This window comes from Harpia harpyja, chromosome 2, assembly GCF_026419915.1.
Source record: "Harpia harpyja isolate bHarHar1 chromosome 2, bHarHar1 primary haplotype, whole genome shotgun sequence".
Lineage (NCBI taxonomy): Eukaryota > Metazoa > Chordata > Aves > Accipitriformes > Accipitridae > Harpia > Harpia harpyja.
In genome coordinates, this window is record NC_068941.1 from 41,304,610 (window position 1) to 41,320,099 (window position 15,490).

General features: G+C 39.5%; 1 protein-coding gene across 2 annotated transcripts in view; it reads right to left on the reverse strand.

The window, feature by feature from the left end:
* DCHS2 (dachsous cadherin-related 2) overlaps positions 1-15,490 on the reverse strand; it is a 122,531-nt gene that overhangs the window by 48,944 nt on the left and 58,097 nt on the right. For both annotated transcript variants that reach the window (XR_008233549.1, XM_052777720.1), the window contains exon 4: positions 841-1,077. Coding sequence is in view for 1 of the 2 variants with exons in the window: in XM_052777720.1 (XP_052633680.1) it covers positions 841-1,077 (237 nt within the window). In the remaining variant the exon portion in view is untranslated. The remainder of the gene's footprint in view (positions 1-840; positions 1,078-15,490) is intronic.

Below are 15,490 nucleotides of genomic sequence, written 5' to 3' on the forward strand. Positions count from 1 at the left end.
CCACAGGTGCTACCTCACCCTGAGGACAGTGGTCAATGCACTGTCCTTCCAAGAAGGAGAAAATGGGAAGACCTGACTAATCAAACTTATATAAAACCTCTGCCTCTACCACCTTACATGTACAGATCCATCATCAAGCTGGTACGTGGACTCATGGCTCCCACTGTTCTGCATAGGAACCAAATATATATGGCTCTCAGGACAGGATCTTTTATGACTAAGGCCTGGCAGCAGCTAACCCATTTCCCTCTAAAAATGGTAATGAAACCAAATGGATTGAATACATTTTCAAAAGGTCCCATAAACATTCATCTGGACTTCACCACTTAATTTGAGAAAATGTGGGGGTGTTGGGGGTTTTGTTTGTTTGTGGTCTTTTTTGGGGGGTGCTGTTTGGGGTTTTTTTGCAGCACCACTTCATATAGATTCTCTGAGACTTTTGAACACTCTCTGGTCATGAGTATTGCTCTGAGATATGTCTTGCATGGGTAATGCTTTAACACAAGCCACACCATCATACGGACATTTCCTTACACTTTCACAAAATGCTTCTCACCTCCCCATTTACAATTACAGAAATCCATCTAGAAGAAATGGAGGCAGTTGCCAATCCCCATGGACCACCAAGGAGAGTACCACAAATCTCCATCTGTTCTAAAGAGCATCCTGATACAGCAGTGATTACACCAGCTGCTGTAAATACCAACAGTAAATACTATTTAATGCTCGACAGACTGAATGAATAATATGAAAGTTTTAAAAAAAAATTATCTGCAGATATATACAGTTAATGGTCACAACAGAAATGCAATGTAATCTCTGACTTAGCATGCAACTTACTTGGAGGTTCTCTGGCCTTTACAGTGCCGATTGGGCTGTCTTCAGGTGCATCTTCAGGAACAGAAAAAGCATACCGGGATCTCTCAAATATGGCAGGGGCCGAAGCGGTCTGAAGGATGTTTACTGTGACGGCTGCATTGGTGGCAGAGGGAAGGCCACCCCCATCCCGTGCAGAAACAGTCAGGAAGAGCACAGAGCGTTCCAGGTGACCAAGAGCTGAGATCAGGTGAATAATTCCTGAAAATACACAGAAACAAAAGAGCAATAAAATAAGTTAAAATTCAGCAGGCTGTCAAAATAGTTTCAACATGTACCACTACTCTAAGAGACGGCCAGACAATGTGGACAAAAAGCAGCTCTCCCCATTCCTTTTTGAGAGCCAAGTTTTTTCAAATTATATGGTCTTTACCATGCACAAAGCCACTGAGACATAGCATGTTCTGTGTCAAAACACAGTGTCCATAATTCCGATTTTAGAAACACAGATTCAGCTAAATCTTTAACAACTTAATTGAGTCAGTGGCGTTGTTCTGAGTTTTCAGCAGTGTTAGGAAAAACAGAATTTTACCAGTACTAGTCTATAGGAATCTGGAAGTACATTAGGGGGAAAAAAAATACTTTATTGTTACAAAAGACTAACTTATCTTTCCAAACAGTGAAGTTACAAACAGGCTGCAGAGACATTCTGCTCAAATAAGTCCCCAAATAAACCATCCACACAAACGGGGTTGAAGCCCCAAAATACAAATCTTAGGAGCAGTGGGCTCTGTGGAGAGTATCTGGGAAGCAACCACCTGCTGTCTGATCACGAGTTTCTGGTAAAATACCCTTTAATAGTGAATTCTAAGATCTGTTGAATTTGCAAGCTGCTAACAATTACATTTTATATAAACTATATGAAATAAGTAATTCTTTGAAAAGAAAATGCAATGCTCTGTCCAGAAATACAGGACTTTGGATATGTCTTCCCCAAGATAAATACATTTTCATCCTTTAATGCTGATGAATGAGACTAGCTGTCTCCAAATACATTCTCTTCTGACTGCTAAAATAAGTCTATAGTAGTATCAGATTATGTCCAATTTTCAAATACTCTCTATATAACTACAGAAACCCACATCTAACTATTATTACCTAAGATGGTAGTATGGGTAGAAAGAATGAACATGGCAGGAATCCTGTCGCATCTTCTTCTAGAGTAAAAGCTTGTATGAACTTGAAAGAAAGCTTTTTTTGAGTGAAGACTTCAGTCTCAGCAATGAGAATTACATCCAAACCATAGTTCCCTATGGGACGTTCATAATGGTCCACAACAATTATCCAAAACTGATACTTGTTAACTGTTCCATGAGAGTCAGTCATTCATTGTCCTTTTCAAGCAAATTAAGGATTTATAAATGAAGATATAAGCCCACAAATAAATCATTAGCCCTCAGAGCACTCTGAAATGTCTGGTCTAGATGAAGTGAACATAAATACTTAAAAATTTAAGGGTAAACACTAGATCATAGAGCAATACAGCAGATCACAGTATGTTTGTTACTTCATAAATTGTATAACTAAATTATAACCTGAGGCACACAGTCAAAGACCAGGTGCTTTCAGCCAGGTAAAAGATGGAATAAAAAAATGTAATTACATCCTAGAGAGCATTAATACTGATTTGTCTTATCCTTTCCAGCATATTCCCTATCATTGAGCAGGAGGAAGACCACTTATTCTGAGGTAACAAGAATCCATCAATATTCTAAGACCCTTTGGTGGTCACAGATTTTGCAACACACAGAGAACTATTTGTAAAGTAAGTTTTTCAACATGAAAATGAAGATGAAAGGTGACCAAACACCAGAAAATCCTTCTTAGCAATGACTGAATTTAACTAAATATACACTAAATGCTAAAATTGCAGTGAGCTAAGCAGTAAGGTTGCAGTAAACTCAAGTGATTCAACTAATAGGGACAACTTTCTACATATCAACAGATATTTTCAAGAAATCACCTGTGCTTTTTGTAGAAGCTGGTGAAGACACAAAACCTCTAGCAGCTCAGTAAAACCAAACTTTTAAACTTTGAGCTACCTTTGTAATTTCCTGGCTCTCAAGACAGGTTTAGTAGGGATGATGTCTGGCATTCAAGTCAGACATTTAGTGGTCCTATTTCTCAGACAGGGTAAAAATTAGATTTAACTTCAAGTGCCTTAGGAGAATCAGTGCATGATTCAACTACAATATACCTTCTCAAAATTCAGCGTGAAGCCACAACACTAATTTGCTACAATGTATTTTTAGGCAGAATAAAGGAAAATACATGAAATCCTTATAAATATTCAAATGTGCACGCGATATACATTCCAATTATACTGCTAGGACATTATAATAACAAACTGCGTCTTGACATGCTTAAAATGCATTCAAAGGGTCTTCAGGATCAAGGAAGAATGCTTTCTACTAACAACAAAGGACACTTACTCCAGTGTGGCAAAACACAGTAAAAACACAACAGAGATAGAGGTGGATTCAGAAGTCATTGCTGATCCAGCTCCTATGCCAGTAACTGATGCACTTCCAAGAATCAACCGTATTTTGGCCTTTTTGTTCTTTTTTGTCTTCTGATGATTGGGTTTTACGATTAGTTAGCTCAACAAAGTAGTCTTCCAAGGATATAAACTTTTGGCATTTCCTGCGGTAATCTGAGCAACTGTAGCTCAAAGGAAAAAGGGTTTTAACCTTTTTTTTCCAGAGGTTAAATGTATAAACATGGACTTTAAACACTGTTGTTTTCAACTTAAATGAAGCCAATCAAATGGACTGTATTTTATTAACTTGACCAATTGGGTATTTTTCTACTGACAAGGTCAAAAATATCTCATTCCCATTTTGGATACTTCAAAATGTATGTGAAGAGTGGGAAAACTTCTACACAAAAGCATTACATTGAAATTCTTACTATCAAAGCAATAACTAATGACTTCAGAACATCCCCTAGCAAAGGGTGGAGCAAACAGTGCTCCACACCAGGAACTCTGAAGACCTGATGGAACAGAAATATTTCAGAACCAAAATTCCTTCTCTGCTGACCTAGACAGATTACAGCCAGTTCAGCTACAGAAAGCAGACAGAAAGGAAAATGGATAAAAGATTTTGTTTTCTCTCTTCATTCTTTTGCTGTGTCCTAGGGAGGGAAGGGAATAGGCAAGTACATCTCGCCAACTCAGTCCTCTCTTGGAGGACCAGGGACACCCTAAGAACAGTGGCAGATTCCAAGTAAAAAGTATATGTCTTCCATATGGTTGCTTCCAGCCTCAAAACTGTAGTATGCAGGAAATTTTATAACCCAGTTTGACTTTTAATTATATACATTCTGTTTCTTTCAGCATTTGTAGGACTGGGCACTAGCTTTGCGTCTAGTGATACATAATCTATACAGACATTTGAGACAGCTCTATCATATGCTGGGGAACATGCCACATTAGGCTCTATTATGGCATCACATGATGGGAAAGAAGTTGTAGAAGTAGGCAGCACCTGGGATCCTACTTTCTATACGGTTAGGTAAAAACATTGGACTGTGACTAAAATGGACAGTCATGACTGCTTGGGTGAAAAGTAGCTGCCAGCACACCTCAGAGTAAGCTGGCTAGGTGTATTTGATCTGCTGAAGTACAGTGCAGGCGATCCCCTAGTACTACATTGCAAAGGCAGAAACACGGGGCTAACTGCAAGAAGCACATGGCAGGAACTAGCTGTGTAAGTCAAGTCACACATTTGGTGTGTGAAACTCAACAGAGGTATGCTTTGCTAAATAACAGGTTGAAGATGAGTCACAGTTTTCCTTTCTTTCCTGTTCTGTGATTAAGAAATGACGGTGGCTTATTATTGTTATTACCATAGTCATTTGCAGCCTGCAATTTGTGGCTTCAGAGAACTTAAAAGACAATTAGGTTGCTGTGGTACAGAACATATTCTTCCATTATGAAAAACAGTTTCTAGAAATGCTGACAATGGAAAGGGAATAATGAGACAGCTCCTCTGTGAGGAACGTTTTACCAGGACCAAAGCTCCCAGCAGGGGACCACACAGACACAAGTCTGGTTCCACTTTAAGGAGTCACTGCGTGAAAAATGCCACCTTCTTTCTTACAGCTTGGCTCCCCATATATATGGACAGTCTTGTCTGCTGCCTTTAATAACATTTAATTCCCAGTTTTTTACATTTATTGTTTATATTACTGCAGTGCCTTGAAGATTTTACCTCTGGTAATTCCTCATTCTGCACAAGAGAGAGCTGGAATCAATTCTGCTTCACAGGTGAACAATCATATAATTACATACCAGATGAGGCATTAACATCCAGCCTCACACCTTGGCAATCTCATTTTCTTGACTAGATCTGCATGGGTGTAACTGACTGCAGATTCCAACCTTTGTAAATCAAAAACATGACACAGAGACTGCCTATCGTGATTTGTATACACATTTTAGACAGAATCTGCAATGCTGGTTGCATGTTAGCAACTGCCACTGTAGGCTGTAGCTGGGAAACAGCTCTGCTTCCAGGGCAGGGTGGCTTAGCACAGACCTTTTGCTGCAGAACAATCTGTGCTTACTGGCTAGCATAAATTGTTACAATGGTTTCGGGGATTCAATGTACGGTGAGAGCTAGTACTAATGAAGGGTGAAATCATGATTGTCAATTCCTTGATCTGCTTCATACTTCCTCACTCACTGTACATGCTAGGACTCTTACTTCCAAGAAGTTCTTGCTCTCCACTTTGTGCCTATCAACCACAAAAGATAAATGAAGCCAATGTCCGCCCAGAACGTGCAAACACATTAGTGAAAGACAGGACTCTGCGGCATCTGCCATCCTCCATCAATGACAAAATTTCTCATGGGGTTTTTTTGCTCTTATTTTTGTGGAGATGCACCCTACTCCACAGGTGGGTTAGCTGCTAAGTGCTGTTTCTCAAGAGTTAAAGGCAGGAGACAGGCGCCCGCATATAATGATTCTTTTAAAATATATTTCTGATCATCTTCATGATCCTGTGTTCAGTCCTAACATTACAACAGCATACATCATCAGTAGGTTCACTCACCAAAAGCATTTTTTGTACGGCAGAAATAAACTGGTTATCCCAATAGGACTTCCACACATACCTCTCTCTAGCTGACCACTTTGAAAACCTATCCGTTTGTCCACAGGGTCATCATGTAAACAAAGCAAAAAACAGCCCTACATTTATAGCCATTCATAGGTAAACAAAATATTTTCCACTAGTCAAGCACTGCAGAGGCAAAGATAAAAATCAGGATGCACTAACTTCAGTAACGAAGTCTGGATTGCATAGAAATGTGTACTCTTTAAATGGCTTCCAATATTTTCTAATTGTGCATAAAATAAAAAAGCAACTTCAGAACACGGCAAGAGGAATAAAATCAATAGCTATCAATAGTGTTCCCTAAGATCATGAAACTGAATGCCCTACCAGCTTTAAATGATGGCAGTATTTCTTCAGCTAATATCCTAGGATGGGTGAGCTGGCATGACCTGACACACAGCTCAGACAGTAAGCAGATGGCAAAAAGGTACGCATAGTTCGTCACCCCAATTCACCTTCAAAGCTGGCCACTGGACCTGCTGTTTAATACTGCATAGGTCAGTGCTGACCCACTGACCTGCTCAGAGCATGCCTCGCCCAACCTAGCATGCCAGCTTCTCAGTGCAGAGACACACATACAGCTTTGCTTTTTATGTGCTTTTTATGTGCCAGAAAAATTTTCCAGATGAGCATAGACAGGATGATCTTCCTAGAGATGGATGCAGTTAGGAGGTGTAGACTTTGCATTAACATTAAAACCAGCATTGTTCTAGGGAAGAACGATAGTGTTTCTGACTGACATTTCTATTTAAGTTTATCTGACTCATTGCCTATGCTATAATCTTAACATTACATTTAAGTTCCAGTTTTAGCAATTTACCTGTATTTAAAATGCATTTTTTTTTAGTGAAGCTGCATTCTTGATGGTAACCATAACAACACTCTGCCAAATGCACTGTTTGAAGAGCAGGTTTAATAACTGTCAGGGGAAAGGAAAGAATTAATGAGGAATTACACTGTTATTTACAGTCTACCCGCTGTAATACACACAGCTTCAGCTCATAGGAAAAGGCTTTAAAAAGCTTAATCTTGACGGCACAAATGCTGTTTTGAGTTTCAGTGAATAAGAGGACTATTTCAAGTTCGAAGCTATTCAGTATTTGAATGTTTTCGTAGTGAGTAACTGATTCAACTTGCATTGATCTCCTGTGTACATTTGTACTTTACAGAAGCCTCATACCCCTGCACTGGGGATGCTTTCAACAGTGGCCCCTCTCTAGCAGATTCTTGTGCTGAACTCAGAGTTTTCCCCTTGGAAATATAAATAAAATAGCTTAGTGTCTACAACCAATACTATATAAACATACTGTGTTTAATCACAAGACTTTGCTTAGCATATGAAAGTCTATTCCAGCGCACTTCATCCGAATCCAAACAGGTTGGTAATCTGCAATATAAAGAACCAGTACCAGGATCTATAAGCTAATGTACACAGTTTTAACACTGCAGCTCTCCTAGAAGCACATTGTTACTATTTTAAATACTACAGGTCACAGACAATTTTAGTGAGCTAAGAAGTATTCATCGACACACAAAATATGAATTTCTAATTAAGGCAGTTCCATTATTCACAAGCAGAATATCGACCAGAGCGTCAGCCTCTAATGTCGGGCAAGAGAGGGAACAAGTCTAGTACTAGAATGATTTTCTATCATCTAGGCTCAGTTTTCTGTTACACAAGTGCTTTTCGGACAAAGTCTTGCAATGGACTATTGGGGATGCAAACTTTTTTGTCTCTAGAGACTATAGTTTGCTCGTTTAGGAGATCACATACCTCCTAATGCTCAGGGGCAGGTAAAGGAACATGTAAAGCCAGCCTCTTTCAGCCTTCCCATCTGCCATCTAACCATGAAAAGGTTAAACACAGTTCTGCAACTTCAAGAAGTGAGCTAGAGGACTGGACTCAAAAATATAAGGTGGTACTTATATTTGCGTTACCAGCTTTTTGGATCAAGTGCTTGGCCTAATTACTATCTGAACACCACCAAAATTTTAAATTCTCTATCTAAAATTTTTTGTACATCTTAAATTACAGGTAGTATTAATATTTCAGTGGTGCTGTCAATGCATGGTTCAAAGTTTACTACAAATCAAGTTAGCATGATGGTTGTTTATTTTGTAGGAAAAAACTAATTTATAAAGCAATTAGGATTTAGACAATCCTAAAAAAATGCTCACGAATCCCATGAAAAGTTGCAGACAGATAAACAAAATTTGTAGTGCTTTTTTCCAATGATTTTGAGAAGCTGAGAGTTTAAAGAAAGCAAATTTTTTAGAGCAATGGTTCTACCAATTATTGCTGTATTTTAAAAGTTTGGTTGCCTATTGATTGCGTGAGGGATGATGAAACCCTAAGGAAAAGGTTTGCAACAGTAAAAGCCCAAAGAAAGGTCTCAAACAGAAGCTGGATCAGACCCATTCAGACCCTTCCAAACCCCTACACTGCTTCTAAAACAAGTGTTTCATTGAACAAGCTCTCAATGAAGAGTGAGCAAAGCAAGCTGAACGTGCCCCCACCAGCTACAAGCCAGGCAGTAGCATTCTGAAGAAGCTGCCAGCAACAGAACAGCCTCACACTCCCCATTTAGCAAGAAACAGCAGTGCTTTAGCTATGAAGTCCCCAGTACGTGCGGCTATTCTGAGCAGGGAAGCTGCTCCACTTTGCCCAAAATGCTTAAGAAATATTAATAGTGTAAAAAAAAAAAGTCCTGCCACTCCAACTTTAATCAGGTGATTACAACACCCACCAAAAGACAAATAGATCCAGTGTTGCTCAAAGCAAAGGAAGAACTCAACTGGGTCTTTCTGGTGACCACAGCAATCGCTAAACTGTTTGGGATTTCAGTTCTGCACTTACTTTGTGAATCTATTGATTCACTTCCTTTATTTTTAACATTCAAGTCAAATGAAACATTTTGCTTGATCCTCTTCCTCCCATTTTAAATTTCAACATAAACCCCCCTCAAATTGTCAACAAATTTATATTTGCTACATGTTCTTCAGAATACTGTCAAATCTAACATTCAGCTGCTCAAAACCTCTCATTTTCTACAGTATATATTAAAAGAAACCTGGAGATAACAGAACCGACTGATTGTAATGTTAATCCATTGCTGTCTCACTATTTCAACCTACTATAAACCTCACAGGACAGGACTAGGGTTTGGGGGTTTTTTTGCTTAGTACAATGCTGTTGTTAGTACAACAAAGGTTTTACGACTAAACTTAATACAGGAAAAAAACCAAGTATTACTTTGATGTAGCTTTCTCTATATTGTAGTATTGCAAGTTTAAATAATTCTCCCCTAGCAAAAAAACCCAAACCAAAACAAAACACCAAAACACTAATTTGCCAGTAAAGCAGCACATAACCGAAGAGACATAATTTGCTGTTACAGGGAGATTTCCTCTGTTTCTGCCTTGGTTTGGTTTCTTTAGTCTGACATAATAGTAACTCAGAGTATGTTTGTTGTCTGATTACATACAAAGAGAACACTTCCACATAAAACATGAGTTTTAAAAAAAACCACACCAAAAATCAAAGTCTACACCGTAAGTGGGCAGGACTCTGGCCTGGTGAACTACTGTATTTTCAAAGACAAAGGCAGAGCCTTCCCCACACAATCTACACGGCTCCAGCACTGCCGCACCATCCCACCAGGTCACCTTTGCTTTCTTAGCTTATTGAAGTTTTCCAAAAACATCTTTTTAATCAAGGACTTTTTCAATCAAGCTGCCAGCCTGCAGATCCAAAAATAGCTCAATGCACAACCTGGTAACAAAACTCAACTGCCATGGTAACCGGAGATGATATTTCATTGAAGGCAGTGTACCAAAAGATGCATGTTTCCAGCACAGATACAGAATGAAACCTAATATAAGCCAAGTAAGTTGTAGTTGCTGTTCTTGTATTAAGAGCATTATGAAACATATCAGATGTTCACCTTACTCCTCACGAACTGATTTTCTACTCTATACACTCCCCTACTATGCCCATTTTAACAGTCCCACAGTGTGAAGGCATTTTGCCAAGGCTGTCTGCTCTCTCGTGTGACCTGCCGCTTTCATCTTTTTTTTAGGTTAACTGAGAACATGAAGTACATTAAGTACATCTGTACTTAAGACCCATACAGTCTCTATCAAAGAAAAGTGTTGATTGTTTGAACTTTACTGTACAAATCTCATGTTGTTCCTCTCCTCCAAAATGGGAGGTTTGGGCATAATTTTTTCATTTTCACCATTTTTCTTGTTATCATCTGTGCAACCCCATGGGAGTTCACTCTGTCTCACCTGGTGAGTTCTTCTGTTTCTGAGATCTGACATTGACTTAACTACAAGAAAGGGGGGTGGGCTAGAGTATTTTTGTAAATACTTCGCATTGTATCATGCACAATGACTCTCAAGTACACATCACCACACTATTGCATGGTTGAGTTTTGGCACATAGCTTGTAGGAATTTTTCTCTTTGTAGATGGTCAATTCTGTTGGATTTTATTCATAAAAGAAAAAAGAGACATATACATTAAGAGCTGGCACTATGGATATTTTTTCATGCTGTTCTGCTACACAGCTTCCTTTCAGGGCCAAAATCTGCACTCTCACATTCACTACAGCAAATTTTGTGTGCTTCAAGGAGAATATACTGTTTCCTGTATTCATGTTAGATTTCTCATTAGATGAGATCTCAGTGAAGGTAGATGTCCACAAATTACTCAGCTGAGACCACTAATTTTTCCTTTGTGACTTAACTCAAAGTTCTTCAAAGGTGAAAACTTAGTGAGCTAAACCAATGTCTCAGACATATTCATCTGATTTGCAGCATTCTGAATACACTATCAATTTCATATGAAAGATCAGAAAAACAGTAATTGAAGAAACTGCAGTTTAAAAAAACAAGTGGCCTCAAAATGTTCCAAAACACTCCTAATTTTAAATGTTATTTATGTGAACCTCTTCATATGTTTAGCAAATGTACTACATGCTGTATGAAAATGCCAAAAGTAGTTTAAAAATAAACTGTTTTTTCCTACAATACTATATGAAAACATCATTAATCATCATAAAAATGGCCTTGTTTTCTTTAAAAAGGATGCATCCCCATTTTACTTTGATGCATATTACAATCTGCTATATATTAAACTTTCTATAATACATGGAGTTAAGCAAAGTTTGGATTTTGTTTTTTCCCCAAAAGAAATTCTGGTGTTTCAACTTTTGTTTTCAACCTGTACTGTAATAAAAATAAAGCAAAACTTTTTCATGCAATGAAAATCTTCTAAGATGTGACTGTTAAACATCAACATTTCCATTTTCTTCAATAAAACAGAACTTGTCAACATCCTTAACAGGAATGAATTTATTCTGGTGCTCTGAACCAAATAAAAAAGTTTATTTTAAGTCAGTTTGACACTAAATCCCATCTACACATGGTGCCATAGTACAGTAATGGAAGTAGTACAGCACTAAATTGCACACTGCCAAAACAAGAAAAGTATATCAATGGAGGAACTGTTCTGCACAAGCTCTACACAACTCCTCTTTTTGCATCCATTACCAGGCACTGTTAAAGAGATGAGATGCTGGAATTAAATCTGCCTTTTGGCTGATAAGTTAATAATTCTTATATTCTTAAAATTGTGTGTCCTTCAGGTGTATTCCTCCTTTTATTCTTCTCCAACAGCCTAAGCTCCTAGACTGCTCTACATCTCTTACAGGACATTTTAGTCACATGATGCCCTATGCTATTCAGTTAAAAAGAAATCAGAATGCATCTTTGTGCTGGTTTTGGCTGGGATAGAGTTAATTTTCTTCATAGTAGCTAGTATGAGGCTATGTTTTGGCTTTGTGCTGAAAACAGTGTTGATAATACAGGGATGTTTTAGCCATTGCTGAGCAGTGCTTGTACTGCATCAAGGCCTTTTCTGCTTCTCATGCCACCCCACCAGCGAGTAGGCTGGGGCGGCACAAGAAGTTGGGAGGGGACACAGCTGGGACACCTGACCCCAACTGATCCAAGGGATGTCCCAGACCATATAATGTCATGCTCAGCAGATAAAGCTGGGGGAAGAAGGAGGAAGGGGGGGGACATTGAGAGTGATGACGTTTGTCTTCCCAAGTAAGGGTTACACATGATGAAGGCCTGTTTTCCTGGAGATGGCTGAATACCTGCCTGCCAATGGGAAGCAGTGAATGAATTCCTTGTTTTGCTTTCCTTGTGCACAGATTTTGCTTTATTTATTAAACTGTCTTTATCTTCAAACTGCAAGTTTTCTCACATTTACTCTCCCAATTCTCTCCCCCGTCCCACCAGATGGAGTGAGCAAGCGGCTGTGTGGTACTTAGTTGCCAGCTGGGGTTAAACCTTGACAATCTTAAAGGAAATGAATTATTTTTTTAGCAAGTCAAAATTTCCCCAAAAGAATGCTCATTTTGCAGAAGCTGTAGTTTTGTGCTGAAAAAAATTTTTTAATGCTGAACTACTGACCAGCTCTTGTAACAAGGCTTGTCTCTTGTACTCAATATGTATTTTTGGGCATAAATAAGTAACAGAAGGTATCATGACAAAAGGTTGATCCATGTATCTTCAAGTCAATGGAAAGCTCTCCAAATTCCTCACTATATTGGGTTTGCATGGCAAGGTTTTGGTAGCGGGGGGGCTTACAGGGGTGGCTTCTGTGAGAAGCTGCTAGAAGCTTCCCCTGTGTCTGACAGAGCCAATGCCAGCCGGCTCCAAGTCAGACCCGCTGCTGGCCAAGGCTGAGCCCATCAGCGATGGTGGTAGCACCTCTGGGATAACGTATTTAAGAAGGAAAAAAAGTTGCTGTGCAACAGAAACCGCAGCCAGAGAGAGGAGTGAGAACATGTGAGAGAAACAACCCTGCAGACACCAAGGTCAGTGAAGAAGGAGGGGGAGGAGATGCTCCAGGCGCCGGAGCAGAGATTCCCCTGCAGCCCGTGGGGAAGACCATGGTGAGGCAGGCTGTCCCCCTGCAGCCCAGGGAGGTCCACGGTGGAGCAGATATCCACCTGCAGCCCATGGAGGACCCCACGCCGGAGCAGGTGGGTGCCTGAAGGAGGCTGTGACCCCGTGGGAAGCCCGCGCTGGAGCAGGCTCCTGGCAGGACCTGTGACCCCGCAGGGGACCCATGCTGGAGCAGTCTGTGCTTGAAGGACTGCAGCCCATGGAAGGGACCCACGCTGGAGCAGTTTGTGAAGAACTGCAGCCCGTGGGAAGGACTCATATTGGAGAAGTTTGTGGAGGACTGTCTCCCATGGGAAGGACCCCATGCTGGAGCAGGTGAAGAGTGTGAGGAGGAAGGAGCAGCAGAGACAACGTGTGATGAACTGACTGCAACCCCCATTCCCCGTCCTCCTGTACCACTCACGGGGAGGAAGTAGAGAAAATTGGGAGTGAAGTTGAGCCTGGGAAGAAGGGAGAGGAGGGGGGAAGGTGTTTTAAGTTTTGGGTTTATTTCTCATTACCCTACTCTGATTTGATTGGCAATAAATTAAATTAATTTCCCCACACCCAGTCTGTTCTGCCCATGATGGTAATTGGTGAGTGAGCTCTCCCTGTCCTTATCTCGACCCATGAGTCTTTCGTTATATTTTCTCTCCCCCGTCCAGCTGAGGAGAGGAGTAATAGAGTGGCTTTGGTGGGCACCTGGTGTCCAGCCAGGGTCAACCCACCACACTCATAGAAACATTCTCAGTAAAATATAAAGGAGGAAGGTCACAGCCTCTGTTTTAGGCATCTAATTTCGGTAGGACTCACAGAAACACAAGCCTAAATATCTTACATAGTCAAAAGAAACAGAGAAGCTAAGTCAAATGCTTATACTGCTCTAACGTACACTGTGTGAATGTTACTTTCTCTGCAACCTTTTCATACTAGGTTTAAATCACTAATGCTGTCAAATGAACACAAACCAATGGCTGCTGCCTTTTACTTAGCCTTCATGGGAGTTTCCTCTGCACAAAGTGACTAGCTAGGGGACTTGTTCCAAGAATATGAACAGCCCATTTACCTGAGGACTGACACATGAAGTCACAATGGCCCAAAGACTACTACTAATTTTGTTGATTTGAAACAGCTTCCTTGAACCAGGGCTACAGTAAGATGATAACCAACTTTTTATCCAGCTCTAAAGAAGGGTATCACCAAGATCAATGGAAAAATGAATTATATGCCCTTGGGTGAAGGAAAATATTAGTGCTTGTAACATAATGAAAGTTTATCAATTCAATTGTTAATCCCAAAGTCTTAAAGTTAAGCACTGCATAGGTTTTCTGCCACACTTGTGATTGTATCCTGTGACTTAGATTTTTAATTACCTGCTCAGGCATAACTATAAATACACTGTTCTTCAGATAGCTTGTTAGGTAATGATGGGAAAATAAACAAACATAGCTCAAACAGTTTCTTAGCCAGAAGAGCTCTTCAACTTGCTCTGTTCTAATCAATTCACGAGTGCTGTTCATAGATCATACATGGATCAGATATCTACAAAAGGAAACATAATGAAGCCAAGATGTTGTTTACACCAACACTAGAAACAAATGATAGCAAGAGTCACGAACTAGCAGAGGAACTGGTTTACAGTTCCCTATCCATACATTTTTCTAGTTACACAGTTCTTAAAGTGGTTTTTCTTGTGGACAGTCTATCATCAATCAAATGAAAAATACTTCATTTCAATTTTTTCTCAAAGGGAAATGCAATAAATATTATTTATTGAGTATAAGAGCATATCACAAACAACAAATGCAGTATCTAAAAGCTAAAATAGCAATCAAATATCACTAATAAAGACTTGTTTTGAATTCAAAAAACTTTTTAATGGAATATCTATCTGCTCAGTGAAAGGCTCTTCCTTCACACCCTCACTGAATGTATCTATATATGACATCCACATGTCACAGTGCTTGAAAAAAAAGATGGAGGCCCTTCAAGGAGCTTGGATGTGGCTCGACCTCATAATACCTATGTATCAAAAGCACCACTGATATATTCTATGCAGTCAGTGGTCAACCAGCTGGTATGATATCCTGTATTGTGAACACAGCTCACTATGCAAAGCTAAAAGCTTTCTTAATATATCCATACAATTGCTTTAACAAAGCAACAGCCAGAAGCAAGCCATAGCAGTGAAGAATTCAGGTTACAGTTTTTATTTTATTATTTTATCCATTTCTCTTTTAAACATGAAAAAGGGAATGGGGGGAAAAAGTTAATCTTTAGTGAGTATTCAAAGTGCAGCAGTCCAAAAACACCCCCGAAGAAAACTACAGTGAGATAAATTTTCAAATCCACAATCTAGATGCCGTAAAATAGAAACTACATGTGCCATGGAGAACAGCATCATCTTGCATATGATTTTAATATATTGTAGGGCAATGTAACAAACTGTTAGCTACTAATTAATTTAAATCTCATAATACTGAAAACATCTCTGTCCACTTCCACATATAATGCTAACGGCTATAATGAAC